The sequence below is a fragment of the Solanum dulcamara genome, chromosome 6 (genome assembly GCF_947179165.1).
Source record: "Solanum dulcamara chromosome 6, daSolDulc1.2, whole genome shotgun sequence".
Classification (NCBI taxonomy): Eukaryota; Viridiplantae; Streptophyta; class Magnoliopsida; order Solanales; family Solanaceae; genus Solanum; species Solanum dulcamara.
This window is the reverse complement of record NC_077242.1, coordinates 4,426,519-4,446,038: the sequence shown is the minus strand read 5'-3', so window position 1 is coordinate 4,446,038 and position 19,520 is coordinate 4,426,519. Positions and strand designations below refer to the sequence as shown.

Sequence of the window (19,520 nt, the reverse complement as noted above, 5' to 3'; positions counted from 1 at the left end):
TGAATTATAACAATCTGCTAAAGTTCGTAATTAATAATTTATAAATAGTAATTACACAAAAATCCATTCATAAGCTGTAATATAAACTCGTAAATAAATGTGTGGTGTGATTTTTCCATTATATTCAAATAAAGTTTTCAATAATTTTAAAAGTTCTTCCCAATACCATTTCTAATCAAACATGCCTAGTAGTCTCTGAGCCCGTTTGAATTGGCTTTGAAAAAATATTTTTTAAGTCAAAAAGAAAAAAATAGGGAATTTAACTTTTGACTTCTTTTTTATAATTTTAACTTATTTTAAATATTTTTTTTTTGATTTGTCAAACACTTTCAAAAGTTAAAAAATAACTTTAAAATTTTAAGCCAATCCAAATGAGCTCTTAATTCTTAAGCGAATCTGTCTATGATTAATGTAATAAGAACAATAAAAAAAAAGAAAAAACAACATGACAATAAATATATATGCCTTGTATTTACTCGAAATAATCAGAGTTTTAACAAAATCACAATACATAACGAGAATTTGAATTTATCTGTTTCGCTTTGTATCTGTTTACTTGGAGCTGTATCAATTTGCTCTATATCTATGTATCAATTCACTCCATATTTGTTAGCTCTAATACATAACAAGCAGATAGAAAGCGAATTGATATACTAACACTAAGCAAATCGATACATTATGTTGAAGTAAACTATTGATATTTTGTTAATTAACCAAATTATCACAATAATTTATAATTATTGTGCAAGTGGATGTCTAGTGGATGTTCACATCCACTCTTCCTCTCACTTTTCCCTTTCGATTTATCCTTCTACTTTTCCTCCATTAAGTTTTTGTCCTCTCCCCCAAATTATTGTCTTCTGCCTATAAATAAGGTAGTGTAAATTGCAAATAGATATATGAAAAAAAACTCTCTTCTTTCTCTTACTCTTTCTTTATTCTTATTAATTTGATACGTTTAGTTTGTTTTATAATATGTCATCCGCACGAGCCTCATCACTTTGAGCTATTTTAAGAAGGTAACAAAAGGGTAAGAAATTTATTTTTTCTTAAAATGTCGAATATCTCTAAATTTGAATTTGTTACTCTTGATATATCTGGAAAAAACTACTCATCATGGGCTCTTGTAGCAGCAATATCGTGAAAAGGGTTTTAAAAAATATTCTAAATTAACAACGAATTGTTAATGAAAAATCGTGATAGTCGGTCTGTTGGTTCTTTGTCACTCCCTGAAATGAATCAAATAAATTATAACCAATGAGAAAGAGGTCATGACCCCAGTCCTGGTCGTGGTTGAAGAAAAAATTAGAATCATGATGGTCGGCTAACACCGAGTAATGATCAGCAATATAAAAAGAAGAGTAAAAAGCAAGAAGTTATATCAAAGAAAAATTCAAAAAGTATAAGTCATAGATGTGGAGGTGTGGGGCACTAGTCACAGACCTGCAGATCATCAAAATGTCTAGTTCAACTATATTAGACATCCTTGAAGAGGGCAGAAAATAATTCAGAGACAAACTTTATCTTTGAAGATAATATTGAGCGTATGCATCTAGATGTAGCTGATTTCTTCAATTTCTGAAAAGGAAATATAAATATTAATAACCCTAATAATATTTAAATAATTTTATTTTCATTATTTTTGTACTAAATAATATGTTTGTATTTTTCTAATTCATGTAAATAAATAAAATTTGTATAATGAGTAATGTTTTAATTATTATATTTGTTTTATTTTTTTTGAAGAAAAATATAGATATGCCTCAAATTTTGTTTGGATCAATGATTAATCACGAGGATTTTTAAAAACGAGAAATATTTTTTCAACTTGCTTAGAAGAAAAAGCAAATGTTACTACAATTTTTGATAATTCAAAAATTATTGAAGGCTCCAGAAGAGCTACTATATTTTTGCCTAAACAGACAAAGATTGTTATAGAACAAACATTATTCTCTTCTAAATCCCAAAAAACTTGTTAAATTTAAAGATATCCGCATGTCACGACCCGAATCCGGGTGTGATGACACTCATCTCAATCCACCGAGATGAGTCAGCCTAATACCCAACGAAAAGTAGATGCGGAAGAAAAAGAAAAGGATCAAAATTTAACTTAAGCGAAAACACATAAAAGAAGCTCAACATCCCCCCAAGATTGGTTGTCACGTGTACAAGCCACTAATTTATTATCAAAGTACGAAAAAAAATACAGTCACAATGTCTTTGTCTCTAGAATAGGACTAAAACATAAGAAAAGAGCAAGATGTGTCCGCTAGATAGATGTAACAGCTACCTCGACACTCGGAATGATAGTCTCGGATGTAGTAGAAAATGCTAGAAGATCAAACAGGTCCGGGCTCACAACCTACACAAGTGTGGAAGCAAGGGGTGAGTACCAAACAACACGGTACTCAGCAAGTGGATAACTAAAACTAAGCAAAGCTTAATAGATACAAGTACTCCTGTCCTCCCAACCGAACCTCCTTAACTACAACCTGCATAAAATCAGTCCAACTCTACACTTGTACAATAATAACAGTAATACAGTCCACAAATACTCATCAATAGTCTCGTCAATGAATCATACCAAGTCAAGTTCAGCACACACAGAGCAATATGGGGATAAACACAAATTTACAAATATCAACAAAATGCGATGCAATGCAATGAAATGATGCATGTCTGTCCTATTGGTACACATCCGCTGAATCACAGTCCGGAACCCATGGAGGACATTTCTGTCCATGTAACCTGCCACAGAGCGTGTGGCCCATCCCCTCAATATATATATATATTCTGCCACGGAGCGTGTGGCCCGACCCCTTTATTTCATAATACCTGCCATGGAGCGTGTGGCCCGACCCCTTTGTTTCATAATACATGCCACGGAGCGTGTGGCCCGACCCCTTTTGTTTCATATCATTTTCAATCTCAACACAATATGTTAGAACCAATGCAATCAATTTATGTTCATATAATTCACGATAATAATATGACAACAACCATAATTTTTCCTATCTCACATCAACATAGTCATTTCGCATGTCCAAAATAAATCCACAATCATAACATATCAATTCCACCAATACATATCATTAGATCACAATTTTCTACCCCTCATCTCCATTTTTTAAGGTCAATCATATAGTCAATAATCCAGTCTAATTCTCATTATTCCCTAATACACATAACACAGAAATACAAGCATCTATAAACTTAAACTGAGGTTTAGAAATTCACTTGCCTCAAATAATCAAGCAATTACTCCGGAACTTGAGCCTTCCCTTTTCGTTGGGCCTCCAAATAAGTATAATCTAATATAATAAATAACCACAATAAGATTTCGAAACTAACAGCACCCATATTATTATATATCTAGCCTAGACTCAAAACATATCCAAATCTATAAATATGTTCCTAATCTTGATGTCACTTAACATGTCAACTCCCGTATTTCTTAAATTTCATACCTAGATTAAGCCTTAATTTCTGTCAATAACATAAATCAAATGATATTCGTTTAATACAATAAACCTAATATTTGATTACGTATCTCAATATATTAAAATATGAAACATATTATGATAATTAACGGCATAAGTTAAAATGAAAGTGAACTTAATAACGTTGCAAGAGGGCAATTTGCAGGAACTAACCCATATCTTATCAATAATTGGGCATTAATATGATTGCTACTTAATAACTACATCACTTCTATCTAACTTTTCAACCAAGCCTATTGAGTTGATATATTATATTATCCAAATACCAATTCCACCAATTATCTCATGAAAACTTTTCTCAATCCACCCCACAATTCTTCATTCTCCTTCACTGAATATTATACATATATATTACTTATTCACGTGAAAATCACTACGTGGATACATAAAAAAAAAACCAACTACAAAATCTTACCTAAAGAACGCGGTTGTTCTTTGCACTGTCTTCGCCGCAATAGGTAGGTTTCTTCCCTTCTTTCTTTTCTTTTCTACTTAATTAAGTATTAAAAATGACAAACTTTCACTAGCCTATTTTAATATATAGGCTAAGTCATAATGGTATTTAAATAAATTAACAGTTTAGCCCATCAATCAAATTAATTATTTAAAGTTACCCCTCAGCTAATTAACCATAGTTATCGAATAGTCCAAATTTATAATTTTTTAATTTTATTTTATTATTATTATTATTATTATTTTTGGAGAGAGTATTTTATGGAAGATAGATGACTCATTCTCAAAATGACCAAACGGGTCATTACATTGCAAAAATGGATATCATGTTGAGACATTATAAAATGAATATTGAATACCTTGGTATAACCAAAAGTGTCTCAGGCCAGAAATATACTTTAAAAAAATTACCAACTCTATCGTCTAACCTATATTATGCAAAAATTAGTGCAATTGAAGCACATTTGATCGTAAACCAGAAGTTTACTGATCTAAATATATTTGTGCTATAGCATGATCAAATAGGTCATTATAGATCAATAATGATGAGACGAATTCTTGAAAATTCAACTGGACATCCTGTAAAGAACCTAAAGATTCTTACGAATGATGAGTTTTCATGTGCTGCTTGTTATCAAGGCAAATTAATTGCCAGACCATCAACTCTGAAGGTTGACAACAAATCTCTTGCCTTTTTAGAGCGTATACGTGGAGATATATGTGTACCTATTTATCCACCTAGTGGATTGTTTAGATATTTTATGGTCCTTATAGATGCATCATCTAGATGGTCTCATGTGTGTCTCTTATTATCTCGCAAACTGACGTTTGCGAAGTTGTTGGCACAAATAATAAAATTAAGGGCTCAATTCTCAGATTATCCAATTAAGGCTATTCGCCTTGATAATGTTGAAGAATTTATATCCCAAGCTTTTGATGATTATTGCTTATCAATTGGGATAAAAATTGAACATCCTGTTGCTCATGTTCATACAAATGACATTGCAGAGTCATTTATTAAGTGTATACAATTGATACCAAGACCTCTACTAATGAAAACAAAATTGTCCATTACTGTTTGGGATCATGCCATCTTACATGCATCAACACTTATACGTTATAGACGACAAATTATAATAAATACTTTTTGTCACAATTAGTATTTGGTCATGAGTCAAATACAATCCATCTATGAATTTTTAGTTGTGAGGTATACGTGCATGTAGCACCACCATAACGTACAAAGATGGATCATGAACGAAGGTTGGACATATATGTTGGGTTTGACTCACCCTCCATAATTCGCTACCTTGAACCATTGACAAGAGACTTATTTACTGCTTGATTTGCAGATTGTCAGTTTGATGAAATTTTTTTCCCGTAATTAGGGGGAGAGAAAAAGGAATCCGAAAGAGAAATTACGGGAAAAATTTCATCAGCATCTCATTTTGATCCACGAACCCACACATGAGAGCAGGATGTCTAGAAGATTATCCACTTACAGAAAATAGCAAATCAAATGTCAAATGCATTTACTGATTTAAAACGGATAACTAAGTCACGTATTCCTGCAGTGAATATGCCTATCTGAATTGATGTCCCAAAAGAACCATCTACTAGAGCCTGAAGCATGGTAATCCATTGGGTTCAAATGATACTAATCCTAGAAAAAAAAGCGTGAGAAATAATAAAGATGATACTACAAAAGAACTTCCTACAGAAGGTCAAAATTTGAGTAATCCTAATATTATTGAAGAAATCAGTGAACCTGAAGCATGGTAATCCATTGGGTTCAAAGGATACTAATCCTAGAAAAAAAAACGTGAGAAATAATAAAGATGATACTATAAAAGAACCTCCTACAGAAGGTCAAAATTTGAGTAATCCTAATATTATTGAAGAAATCAGTGAACCTGAGACTCAAGTGACTGAAGAACTTTCAATAAATTCTACCGGTGATGAGATAAATTTAGATCGATCGAAAGTCAAGATTGATAATATTTTTGCATATAATATTGCATTTAACTTCATGCAAGATAGTGAAAGTCTTGAGCCTAAATCCATCGAAGAATGTCGACGTAGATGTGATTAGCCAGAATGGCAAAAGACAATTCAATCAAAATTAAACTCACTTGCTAAACGTGAGGTTTTTGGACCTATAATCCAAACCTCTGAAGGTGTAAAAACAGTTGGCTATAAATGAGTTTATGTGTGAAAACGAAATGAAATAAATTAAATTGTTAGATACAAGGCACGCCTTGCTGCATAAGGATTCTCTCAAAGATTCGGGGTAGAAACATATTCACCTATTATGGATGGAATAACTTTTTGATATCTCATCAATTTAGCTGTACATAAAAATCTTGAAATACATCTAATGGATGTAGTTATAACTTATATTTATGGTTCATTTGATAATGAAATTTACATGAAAATCACAGAAGGATTAAAATTGCCTAAAACATGTACTAAGTCTCGAGAGATGTACTAAATGAAATTGCAAAGATCATTATATGATCTGAAACAATCAAGGCGTACATGGTATAATCGTCTTAGTGAGTACATGATAAATAAATGTTATATAAATGATGTCATTTGTCCATGCATTTTATTAAGAAAATGAAATCAGAGGTTGTTATACTCGCCGTCTATGTTGATGAGATAAATCTCATTGGAACCCCTGAAAAGATTCAAAAGACGATTGAATATCTAATGAAAGAATTTGAAATGAAGAATCTTGGAAAGACAAAACTTTGTCTGGGTCTGCAAATTGAATATTTAGCAGCAAAGTCTTTGTCCACCAATCTGCCTACAATGAAAAAATCTTTAAAAGATTTTACATGGACAAAGTACATCCATTAAGTACTCCAATAATTGTTCGATCACTTGAAGTGGAAAAAGATTCATTTCGACCTTTAGAAAAGGGTGAAGAACTTCTTAGTCCTGAAGTACCATATCTCAATGCTATTGGTGCACTTATGTATCTTGCTAACGCAACCAATCATGATATAATTTTTTCTGTTAATTTGCTGGCAAGGTATAGTTCATCCCTAACGCGAAGACATTGGAACGGTATCAAACATATTTTGCGAAAGCTAAAGGGTACCATTGATATGGGTTTATTTTATACTAACAAAGGCTCTGCAGACCTTATTAGTTATGCAGATGCAGGTTATTTATCAGACCTACATAAAGTTCGATCTCAAACAAGCTATCTATTTATACACGGAGAAACTGCTATATCATGATGATCTACAAAACAGTCTATTGTTGCTACTTTTTCGAATTATGCTGAAATAATAGCAATCCATGTAGCAAGTAGAGAATGTGTGTGATTGAGATCGATGATACAGTTCATTAAAGAAAGATACGGCCTGAAAAATGATGTCAAAGTACCCACTATTATATTCGAAGACAATGCTCCATGCATAACTCAATTGAAATGTGACTTCATAAAAGGAGACAGAACGAAACATATTTTACCAAAATTATTCTTCACACATGATCTCCAGAAGAATGGTGATATTGATGTACAACAAGTTCGTTCGAGTGATAATCTTGCAGATTTATTCACATAGGGATTTCCAACATTAATTTTTGAAAAGCTAAGATATAAGATTGGAATGCGCCGTCTCCAAAATATCAAAGACAACACTCAAGGCGTATTACCAGATGTGTATACTCTTTTTCCTTCATTAGGTTTTTTTCCACCGGATTTTTTCTAGTACGATTTTAACGAGACACAGCATCTATGGGTGTTCAGGATAACTATGTATATTGTCTCATGTAGAATTTTTTTTAATGAGACACATTACACATGGACATTCAAGGGAGAGTATTGTGCAAGTGGATGTCCACATCCACTCTTCCTCTCACTTTCCCTTCCTATTTTTCCTTCTACTTTTCCTTCACTAAGTTTTGTCCTCGCTCCTCAATTATTGTCTTTTGCCTATAAATAAAATGGTATAAAATACAAAGAGATGTATGTAAAAAAAACTCTCTTCTTTCTCTTACTCTTTCTTTTACTATCTTCCTTTATTCTTATTAATTTGATACTTTTAGTTTGTTTTATAAGGATAATTAAGGTCCAAAGCAACACTTTCTGAAATTTCCTCAAAAGAGGAACTCACGTGTCCCTATTGAATTATGGATAAAAGGAGTTGACAAAAAAAATGGAAAAAGGACGTAACCATTTTTTAAAACAAAATCTATTGTAATAGTTCCCTTTGGAAAACAAACAAACAAACAAAAAATCAAATCCTATAATGTCATATTTTTTCTTCAATAAACAAACCACCACCAACTACAAGTGATCTTCCTTTCCAAAAAAATTGCCAAAAAAGAGCATATGAAACATAAAGTATTGGTCCAAATATTGGAGACTTAAAGCTAATTTCAACGAAATCTTGAATTGTAGTGCAAATAATCTTACAATGAGTATAATAAGATATAAATAAGCCAAAGTCCATACGACGCAAAAGAAGCAAATAGTAAAATTATCAAAAATTGTGGCGGGGTTAAAAAAATTTCTTATATTTTTTATTTAAATTTTATAGATGAAAAAATCTTAATAAAAAACATTTTTTACGTTAATTGATTTTATGTAATACAAATTTAAATTAATTGAGATTTTAATCCAAATAGAAACATATCTTTAATATTGTTTAAAATATATATTGATGCTGTAACTGTCTCGTATGGATATAAAACTTGAGATAAATACATATGATGACAAAAGAAAATTCCCAGTTCTCATATGTGACGTATTGAGTCCTTAATTTATTATTGTGTTGCTTTCTTCCTAAAACTTTGACAAGGATGTAGCCATTTTTGTCATTATATATGTGGATCACTGGTCCCCTTTTTGACATTTATGATCTAATTCTGATGCAATAAATATTTTGTTTTCGTTAGTTGATACAACTCTAGACCAGCGTTTTATAGGATATATAAGAAATAATAATATTAAATTTTCAAGATATTTGTCAATTTATAAATTTAAAATAGAATTAATTTTTTTTATTTTTATTTTTAAAATTATTTTTTTTTAAAACTATATGCATTGGAAAGTTTCAAAAAAAGTTCTTCTATATATTTTTAAAAAAAGAGTTAAAGAAGAAATTGGAAAAATAATTTAAAACAGAAATACTACATGTTATACTTTCTGTCATCCGAATTGGATAATATATTGTAAATCTTAATTATTTAATCGATATTGCTGTATATTACTTGTTGTAATAATAGTCTCAACTGGATTATACTGATAAAAGTCTTATCTTCCCTTTATCTTATTTGGGATTATTGAGTTGTTTACGTACCTTTCTCAAATTTTATTTATTAAATTATATTAAATATATTATTATTATTTACTTATAAAATTATTCTTTTTCTCCGAAACAAACATTTGTCACTCTTTGCATATTGAAAACCAAATTAAATTGATATTGAATAATATCTTAAATTTTGGACCAAAAATCATCAATGAACTTCACCATAAAATGTAAATTACCATATCCTACCAAACACTTTATTCTTTTATTTTTAATTATATATTTAATATTAATTATTTATATTGGAGTTCGATTAATTTAAATTAATATGTGTAGACCCCAAACACTTTTAATCTAATCATATCAGGCCTCCATCGCCGGAAAAAATTGAGTATATTTAAAATAAAAAGAAGCAGCAAGTGGCCACTAAGAACTCAATAATTGATAAGAATTTAGATTCCCTCAATCATTCTACCCAAAGGAAAAAATAATAGATTCTCATGAATCTCAGCCCTCTTTATCTTGTGGGTCACATCTCAAGTCATCAATTGGTTCAAAACTCTCATATTTTGGATGAGAAATTTGATCTATTTTACTCCAGCTACAAATAACAACATTTATAACAGAGGTAAATTCAAAATTTAAAGATGATGGATGCATTCTCAATAGTTAATATACATTAGTTAAAACATGTTATTCACTATTGATTCTTGTGATAACTTTATTGAATGTAGAAATATAAAATTAATGTACTAACGTACAAATATGAATTAAATAACTAAATTAGTTAAAATTTTGCTATGTGCGGAGTGATAGTTTTGAACTTTCACTTTACATTATGAGATCACAAATTCAAAATCAGCTAGCCTTAAATCAGTGCACTTGATTAGTTATTGTGTCTTAGAGTGCCTAATAAAATATATGATCTTATATATATAATTTTTTTGAAGTTCACAGGTGCACGTACACACTCAAATGGACATGTTGATCGCCTCTATGTGGGAGAGAGATTTTTGGAGAATTTATATGGACAAAGGAAAAAAATAACATATAATCAGTAAAATATATATACAAGTATCTACTAGTAATTGAAAATATGTTCCAAATTCGTTCGTAGGTCTTATGGTCATAAGAGTGATTTAGTATCTTGGAGATTTATATTATTTTTTCTCTGTATTTATATATAAAATACTATTTTGAAATGAATTCAATTAAAGTAACATGATTAATAAAAATTTAAATAACCGATTCCAAGGATAATTGTTGTCTTTGGTATCCCTTCAGACTTCAATAGGAAAAAAGAAAAAAAAACAATGAATCGTAATTCGTAAAAGTGAATTTGATTCTATAAATAATAATCGTATCAGTAATTCTGATTTTAGTATAAAATAGGAAAAGGATTATATATATATATATATATATATATATATATAAAAGTAGTATGGGAAAAAGGAGGGGAAAAAAAGGTGAAATACTTTCTCCTCAAACCAGTGGCAACCCAGAGTTTCATACTGGAGTTGAGGGCATTCTGGTCCTTTTAAAGGTTGCATTTATCTCCACTGTGTTCAACGGAGGATGCAAATTTAGCCGAATATTCCAAAAGAGAGATACAAATTAAATAATATTTCTTATTTTTTTCAACAAAAACTCATTATTTTATTACTATAAATCATATGAAGATTTATATTAGGATAAGGTTGAAGTGCTAAGTTCAATTCATATGGTAACGTGAGTTTATTGTGCTCAATTGTTTATATTACTCTAATATTTTATGTTGAGAAGGAAAGTTTTTTTTTTTTTATTAAAGACCATTCTATATATATTGCTTGAATCTGAAATTTTCAATTAATAAAGAACAAATATTTATGATTTTATCATAATATTTATTTTTCTTTTTTATAACTTTTTAGGTGAGGAAAAAAGAAAAAAGATATTGAAAAATTAAGAAAATTTATATTCGAGAGTAGAGAAAATGAGAATGTTGAGATGAATATATATTTTGCATTTTGAGAGAAATAGGTTGGGAATAAGAAAATTTAATATAAAGTGAGAATGACTTTCATGACGGAAAAAATGATTCAAATAATTGAACAAGAAATGTATAGATGCCCCAATAATTAAGCGTGAGAAGTCGACACTACTAAGTTTAAAAAGAGATAGATGTATAACAAATAAATATTGAAAAGAGATGATCTGACATGATATTATATATTTTTAATTTAGCAAGGACATGTCATTGTATATGAAGTTATGAATATCACGGTTTATAGGATAGATAGATCATCGTCTCACTTGCTTGCAAGAAAGATTTGGTGGAAGTTGTAACAACAATGTTTTCTTAATTTTTGTCTTTTTTTATTTTTATTTATTATTTCTTATGCTTCAATTATCACATTATTGGCTATTATTATTACTATTTTTTTTAATAATAAAAAAATACCATGTAATACTTTCCTTTTATTGTCGACAACCTCATTTTTACTTATGTATGCTCACTTTTTTTTATTATTTTAATATACCTTACTTAAAATAAAAATAAAATTTTCATATATGTTCTATTCTTTTTGGACTTTACGCGTAAAATTGTTGTGGTTAAAAAAGGAAAAAAAGAAACTGTCTTGTTCTTATCTTTTCTGATTATTCATTATTAGAGTGCCTTATATTTTCCTATATAGAGAGAATACTGTACATATACTTTATGAGTTCTTTCCCTCCAATCAATTCATACTCTCCTCTCTCCATCGCGTGTCTCTGTGTTGTGTTTTGGATCCTTTTTGGTTGTGTAATTGGTGGGGTTTCGTGCCATTTTCTCTCTCTATCTCTCTTCACCAGTGTCCCGGCGGGAGAGAAGTAAGTGAAAGAGTAGACGAAAGCTATTCCTCTGCTTCTACGAAACATTTTTTTATTTCTTTCTTCTTCCTCTTTCTGCTCCCAAAATCTCTCTCTTTCTTCTCTATGCAGTGTTCTTTTGGCAGTTTGTGATCTTCCCAACTTTATTCACCTTTTCATCTTCTATGAGGTACTTTCCTCTAGTGTTTTTCTTTTCCTTTCTCTTTTTGCCATTTTTCTGGGGTTTATGTCGTTAGTTTCTTGAATTTTTTTGTGGGTGATCAAGTATTTGCTGAATAGAGTCTGATTGGCATGTGGGTTTGTGATTTTCTTTGGGTTTTATGTTAAAGTTGTGACCTTTTTGGGGTTTTGGTTGGTTTAGCTTACAGGGGAAGTAAGGATGGTGATGGCAATTCTTTATTGCTTTGGTTTTTATGGAAAATCTCAATGGGTGTTCAAATTCTTGCTGAATATCACCTGGTTTGATTTTGGGTTTGTGATTTTCTTTGGGTTTTATATTGAAGTTGTGATCTTTTTGGGGTTTTGGTTGGTTTAGTTTACAGGGGAAAGTAATGATGGTCATGTCAATTCTTTATTGCTCTTGTTTTTATGGAAAAGTTTAATGGGTGTTCAAATTTTTGCTGAATATCACCTAGTTTGATTGTGGGTTTGTGATTTTCTTTGGTCTTATGTTGAAGTTTTGATCTTTTTGGGGTTTTGGTCGGTTTAGTTTACAGGGGAAAGTAATGATGGTCATGTCAATTCTTTATTGCTTTGGTTTTTATGGAAAATCTGAATGGGTGTTCAAAATTCTTGCTGAATATTATCTGTGTGGCTTGTGGGTTTGTGAGTTTGTTTGTATTAGTGTTAAAGTTGTGATCTTTTTGGGATTTGATTTACTTTTTTATCCTGGGGTGGTAATGATGGCGATGTCAATTGTATGTTCTTTTTAAAATTTTGTCAGTGTACAAGTTCTTGCTGAATATTTTTTTGGGTTTGTGATTTTCTTTGGTCCTAATGCTAAAGTTGTGATCGTTCTGGGTTTTGGTTTGTTTTATTTCTCAGGGAAGGTAATGATTGTGATGTCAATTATTTGTTTCTTTTGGTTTTCTTTGTTTATATGCCTATAAAATTTCATTTCTGGTATGAGTAGAGTTGACTATACTGAAAAGTAAATTACATAAACTAATCTTTTTTCTTTTGTCTGGAACTGTTTAAATTCTGTTGCGGGTTCCTCGAAACATTGAGCTGTTTGATAAAATTTAGCATTAGCCGGGATTCTTTTTCTTATTCTTTTTTAAAAAAAATTCCTTTTTGATGAAATTGAGCATGACAATTGATGATTTAGCATCTTTGGACTCTAATAAGGGTTATGTGTTGATTTGATGTCATTTGGCATCTTTTGGCCTCAGACCTATAATAATGGGAGGTGAAGAATTTATCACCCATGATGGTTTATGTCTTAGTTTTTATATTGTGAGGCTTACTTTTGTTCACAAAATAGACGGGGGTGTGTCAATTTGCTTTTATTGTAAATCTTGCTTATCTGGTGCTTGTTAATCAATTGAATAATAGGGGATATTGTGCTCTTCCCATATTTTTACTTTATGACCTCGCAAATCTTCTTGCATGCAAAACGTGGCTATTGCTTCTTCTGTATACTTTCAAATGCTTGTTATGGCACATTGGGTGACACTCTTTGGTTATCGAATTTTGGCTTTGATTTAACTCCTCTGCCAACTTCAGTAGTATGCTCCCGGTGATGTTTGGGAGAATGAGAATATTTAGCTGATTAAGATTTGAAATTTGGTGAATAGATTGTTAATCTGAGTCCTACATAAATATCATGTTGGTTCACAGTTTATGATTTTCGGACATGAAAATTTGCTCTGTTTACCCTTTTATGTGCTAGTCCTTGAGGCCTATATCCGTGAATAATCTACTCTACTGCAGTGAGAGACGAACTTTAATTCTTAATGTGGTAATCTTCCTTTGTCAGTTTGTTCACTAAGTGCTCTGGGAGTCTTTCATGAGAGCTGGGTTTCAATGAAATTTTTGAACACATGTTAAGATTATATATTGCTGCTCTTATTCATTACTATCGGTTGGCAACTATTTTGTTCTTGATCGAGCGTTATACCTTGCCGAGTTGATGAAAAGATTTCTATCCAATTGGAATTTGCCTGTATTGTGATATTTACTGCATGAGCTTAAAATTACTGACAGTTTCATCATTACGACTTCCCTTCGTGAAATAAACCTCTCAGGAAGTCTCATTTTCTTCGTATTTGCAGAAACTGACTAGATGGAGAAGTCTCTAAAGAAACTCATATCAGATGATTATGAAGGTAAAGTTATTCCTATAGCCTATAAAAAATAGAAACCAGTTTTTGGCACAATCTTCTTGTGTTCTCAACAAGTTGATATGTTTCAATCTTTTGCATATCTAAATAGTTCCATCAGCAAAGACTTCTGGTACAGAGAGGAATGCTTGGAAAATTCCCCTTGGAACAGCTGCACTTCATGCATCAACTGATGCAAGCTTGTTTTCTAGCTCGCTGCCTGTTCTGCCACATGCACAATGTATGTTTAAGTTTCTTCTTTAAGCTTAGTATCTTCATTCAATTAGAGAGATCCCTTTTGACCCGTTTTTGTCCATTTTGCAGTAAACTTCACTGAATCTGAGAACTACGGTCACTCCATTGATGATAGCTCACCTAGCTTAAACAGACTTCATTTAGAAGATGAAATTAAAGATCCACTGGACGACGAACCAAGTCCAGATGGGTGTCTTCTCCCCGGGGATGAAGATGAGCTACTAGCAGGCCTAATGGATGATTTTGACCTTAGTGGGTTGCCAACTCAGCTGGAGGACTTGGAAGATGATTTTTTTGGCAGTGGTGGAGGACTAGAAATGGAATCTGACACTCTGGATAGTTCACTTAATAGTTTTGCCAAATTAAGCATGTCTGATGGTATTCTTGGAAGTATTGTTGGACATCACGTCTTCCCAAACGGTGCTGTAACTGTAACGGGAGAACACCCGTACGGAGAGCATCCTTCTAGGACACTGTTTGTTCGGAATATTAACAGCAATGTAGAGGACTCCGAGTTGCGATCTCTCTTTGAGGTTATATTTTAACTACATGCATTCTTTATGGTCACGTCTGTTATTAACTATCCCTACTGTGGTCTCCCTTATTGCCGTTAATATAGTCAGTAGTCAGTACTGATTCTGTTTGTTCCCAAGGGAAATTTGGCCAACATTACATGCTTGAACATTGTACCTGTCATACACTTTGTCTAGAAGTAATACTGACCTGTTATATAATTGCTTTTCATTGAAGCAATATGGTGATATCAGAACTTTGTACACTTCATGCAAGCATAGGGGCTTCGTGATGATATCTTACTATGATATCCGAGCTGCTCGAACCGCAATGCGTCTGCTGCAACATAAGCCTCTAAGACGGAGAAAGCTAGACATTCATTTTTCGATTCCTAAGGTCAGAATAAAGACAATGTTCATTCTTAACTGTTAGAATGCCAATATTTAAGGGCCAATTTGTAACTATTATCAGTTATTTCTGCATCCAGGAAAATCCATCAGAGAAAGATATTAACCAAGGAACATTGGTCATTTTCAACTTGGATCCTTCAGTATCCAATGAGGATCTCCTCCAAATATTTGGGGCTTATGGGGAAGTGAAGGAGGTAATAACTTTGCCAAATTATTCACTTTGATGTTTTTTGTGTTTATATGCAACATTGAATGTGCTTATGACGAACTTGGTTGCTCATGTTGCATGGAAAATGTAGATAAGGGAGACACCGCATAAGCGCCATCATAAATTCATTGAGTTTTACGATGTTAGAGCAGCTGAGGCTGCCCTCAAGGCTTTAAATAGGAGTGACATAGCTGGTAAGCGGATCAAGCTTGAACCCAGCCGACCCGGTGGAGCCCGTCGTAGGTATGTCCTTAGTCTTCTCTTAATGGAAACCTTTTGATGAAATTTATTAGCTAAATTACCCTGTAATGTTGCTTGTGGACATTCATATGTGCCAAAAATAAATGGAAGAACAGAAGAAGTGGAACATTAAAGGAGAAAAAGGAAAAAGAAAAAGAACTCCCATTGTAGTTTACATGGTAGGATTTTATTCATCTTTGTGTGTGTTGATTGGTGAGTAAAATTTGCTTTTATTTTTTTTACGTTCTTCTGGTAGTATCCATCAGACCGTTGGCTTTTGATGCCTCTAATTACGAGTCTTTATTTGTAATGGTCAATGTTTGGTAGATTTTTTTTTTCTGTCACATGGTAGACAAGGTTTTATACATGAATTATACTTCCCTTCTAGAGGGCTAATGGTCGAGGGCATTGTTTTTTACTGCTATTGGGGCTCTTTCTTCCTCTTTGCTATGTAATTGCAAATAGGTGATGCTTGTTATGAAGTCATTGTGAGAAGCTTGGTTGAATGCCTTGGTAACGTGTCAAGCAGTGTAAATCAGTCCATGCCCTTCTCCTTAGAAACTTGTTATTATTATTGCTTTCTATCTATAGATGCTCAGTCATTTGTATGGATTACGATGCAATTTTGATTAACTTTAAGAAGAAATATTGATGGTTTTGCATCCAATGTATAGCTTGATGCAGCAACTTAGTCAAGACTATGAACATGATGAAGTTCGAACATTTAGGCATTCGGTTGGTTCTCCAATCGCCTCTCCTCCAGGTATTTTCATTTTCATAAATGACTGATGCTAATCACGGAGAGTTCATGTGCTAAGCTAAAATTGATATTTCATCCAATAGGCAGCTGGTCAAACTTTGGCAGTCCTGTTGAGCCCAGCTCATTGCTAGGTTATAATCAATCACCTGGTCTGAGAAATCTCAGCCCTGTAAATGGAAACCATATGCCAGGGCTGGCTTCTATTCTTCCAGTCCATTTTTCAAGTCCTAAGATTGCACCCATTGGTAAAGATCCAGGACGACTTGGCTCTCTGAGTCATGCAATTACTAGTCCCAAGTCAATGCAAGGAGTGGGTTATCAGCAATCTTATTCAGTTCCTGAGCATAAACCACATTTGAACTTTGGATCTATGTCACTTGGTGAGCCTAAGTCATCTGGGATTGGGACACTTTCTGGTCCACAATTTCTTTGGGGAAGCCCCCCCATTCAGTCAGAGCGTACTGACTCTTCTGTCTGGTCAAATTCATCATTGGCACATCCATTTGCATCAAATGAACAAGGGCAAGGCTATCCATATTCCTGTAGACAGGGCTTGTTCTCCGGATCACATCACGTGGGATCTGCTCCATCAGGAATTCCTCTGGATAGGCGTTTGGGTTTTTTCTCTGAGTGTCCTGAAACATCATATATGAACCAAATTGCATATGGTGGTACAGGTTCTAGTCATCACAATGGATGTCATGCTATGAGTATAGGTTGCCTTGGGGCAATGAACATGGCTGGTTCTCTTACTCGGAACTTTACTGAAGGTGGTTCTCCTATCTCTAGAATGATCCCACTGCCTAGGAACGAGCCTATATTTTTCGGAAATGGCTCGTACGGAGGAATAGGAATGACTAACAATGAAGGGATAACAGAACGAGTTCGAAGTCGAAGAGTAGAGAGTGGAAATGAGATAGACAACAAAAAACAATATCTGCTTGATTTGGAGAAGATCACGAGTGGAGAAGATGCTAGGACTACTTTAATGATTAAAAACATTCCAAACAAGTAAGAGCCATATAAATTCTGAATTAGCAAATTTTGAGTTTGTGTGATTATTCAATGCTCAATGATTCGTGTTCTTCCATTTGCTTTAGGTATACCTCAAAGATGCTACTCACAGCAATTGACGAGACTCATAAGAGTACATATGATTTCCTCTACTTGCCTATTGACTTTAAGGTAGTACTGTATATTTCTTTATTATGTCTTCACATCTTCTGAAAAAAATTATATTTGAAGGCCAGAACTTATTTCTATGGTTTTGCTGCTTCAGAACAAATGTAACGTTGGTTATGCCTTCATCAACATGGTGTCTCCTTCACATATCATCTCCTTTTATGAGGTTAGTTATTCTTTTACAATACCACTTTCCTGGTGGTTGTAGAGTTGTGTGGTGTGTGAAAGTAGATATTGTATTTATTAAAGAAAAAAGAGTACATGCTGCACCAGCAAGTTTGTGTGGTGGCATTCTGTAACCATCTTCATGAACTGAATGTGGTTTTTACTTGTTAAAAAGAAAAGATTTGACATAGTTATTAGTTGAAAATGACTTGGTCTGAGATACTTGTGCAGGTATTCAATGGGAAGAAGTGGGAAAAGTTCAACAGTGAAAAGGTTGCCTCCTTGGCTTATGCACGTATCCAAGGGAAGGTAGCCTTGGTTGCTCATTTCCAGAACTCAAGCTTAATGAATGAAGACAAGCGGTGCCGGCCTATTCTTTTCCGGTCCGAGGGCCAAGAAACAGCTGACCAGGTATTGAATCTTTAAAGAAATGACTGCATAGTCTCGAGTTGAATCAGGTTTGTTGGGTTGAAACGACAGCTAAAATATAATGATTTATCCCTTTTGTCAAAATTATTGTCTATTAAGTCATGTGATCATTCAAAATGATGTCTTGTTCGATTTTGTCCAGGAACTGTTGCCATCCAACAATCTGAACATTTGTGTTCGTCTCCCTGATGGATCTTATTCTGGAGATTCTCTGGATAGTCCAAATGGTGATCTAGATGAGAAGCTCTACATGCACCGAGAAATCAGCTGACTATTAACCATGATACATGGTGGTAATGAGTTCTAACTGTGAATAGGAATCGTAGTACATAATAACTTATTAAGCTGGACATCCCATATAATCTTGTGTGTGCTAGGCAGTGTCTTCCTTTTTGAACAAACGACACTCCACAGCATGCGGGAGACAAAATGTTACCGAGGCAGTGAGCATTTTGTTTGTACCTTGAGTGATGATAATTGATGTTTTATCCAAGGGGAGTTTGATAAAGTGAAGCATTCAGGCAACACGTGAAGTCTCTCTGCTGTTGATAATGCTTTGCTGCTATGGTTGTATAGAACCTCCTTTTTACTTCTTTGGTTATCATGTACACTTGTGGTGGTTTGTTTTACCACATAGTATACATGTTTTAGAGTGTAATGGGCTGTTTTCCAAGTGTATAATATGGAATACAGACCCTGCACTTTTGTATGGACTTCATTTCTTTGCTGACTTAATGAAGACTACTGTTGTAATTATAACTTGAATGTGCAGTTGAATTTGTGCTACTTATTTCATTAACCCTTTAGTTTTTTTTTTTTGATCAGTCATCAGATTCATGCTGTGCGTGCTACACTGTTTCTTGAAAACAACGCCATTTTCTTATCGGATCAACCAACAGCAAAATCAATTGTTTATGTTAAGAAAATAGCTTCAAAAGCATTCTGCCTTATAATATTGTGGGGG

The 19,520-nt window shown here is 32.9% G+C and overlaps 1 protein-coding gene across 2 annotated transcripts; it reads left to right on the top strand.

Moving 5' to 3' along the window:
* Positions 1-11,911: 11,911 nt before the first annotated feature.
* LOC129891109 (protein MEI2-like 2) lies at positions 11,912-19,342 on the top strand. Of its 2 annotated transcripts, XM_055966363.1 has the most exons (14): positions 11,912-12,073; positions 12,185-12,242; positions 14,347-14,400; positions 14,507-14,635; positions 14,719-15,182; positions 15,400-15,558; positions 15,650-15,766; positions 15,872-16,023; positions 16,695-16,783; positions 16,864-17,791; positions 17,881-17,965; positions 18,060-18,128; positions 18,359-18,538; positions 18,699-19,342. In XM_055966363.1, exons 3-14 carry the CDS (start codon positions 14,358-14,360, stop codon positions 18,825-18,827), a joined length of 2,544 nt encoding a protein of 847 aa, XP_055822338.1. In that variant the 5' UTR covers positions 11,912-12,073; positions 12,185-12,242; positions 14,347-14,357; the 3' UTR covers positions 18,828-19,342. The 2 variants fall into 2 exon arrangements, with proteins under 2 accessions (XP_055822338.1, XP_055822337.1); XM_055966362.1 differs by having other exon boundaries at positions 11,912-12,242.
* The last annotated feature ends 178 nt before the right edge of the window (positions 19,343-19,520 follow it).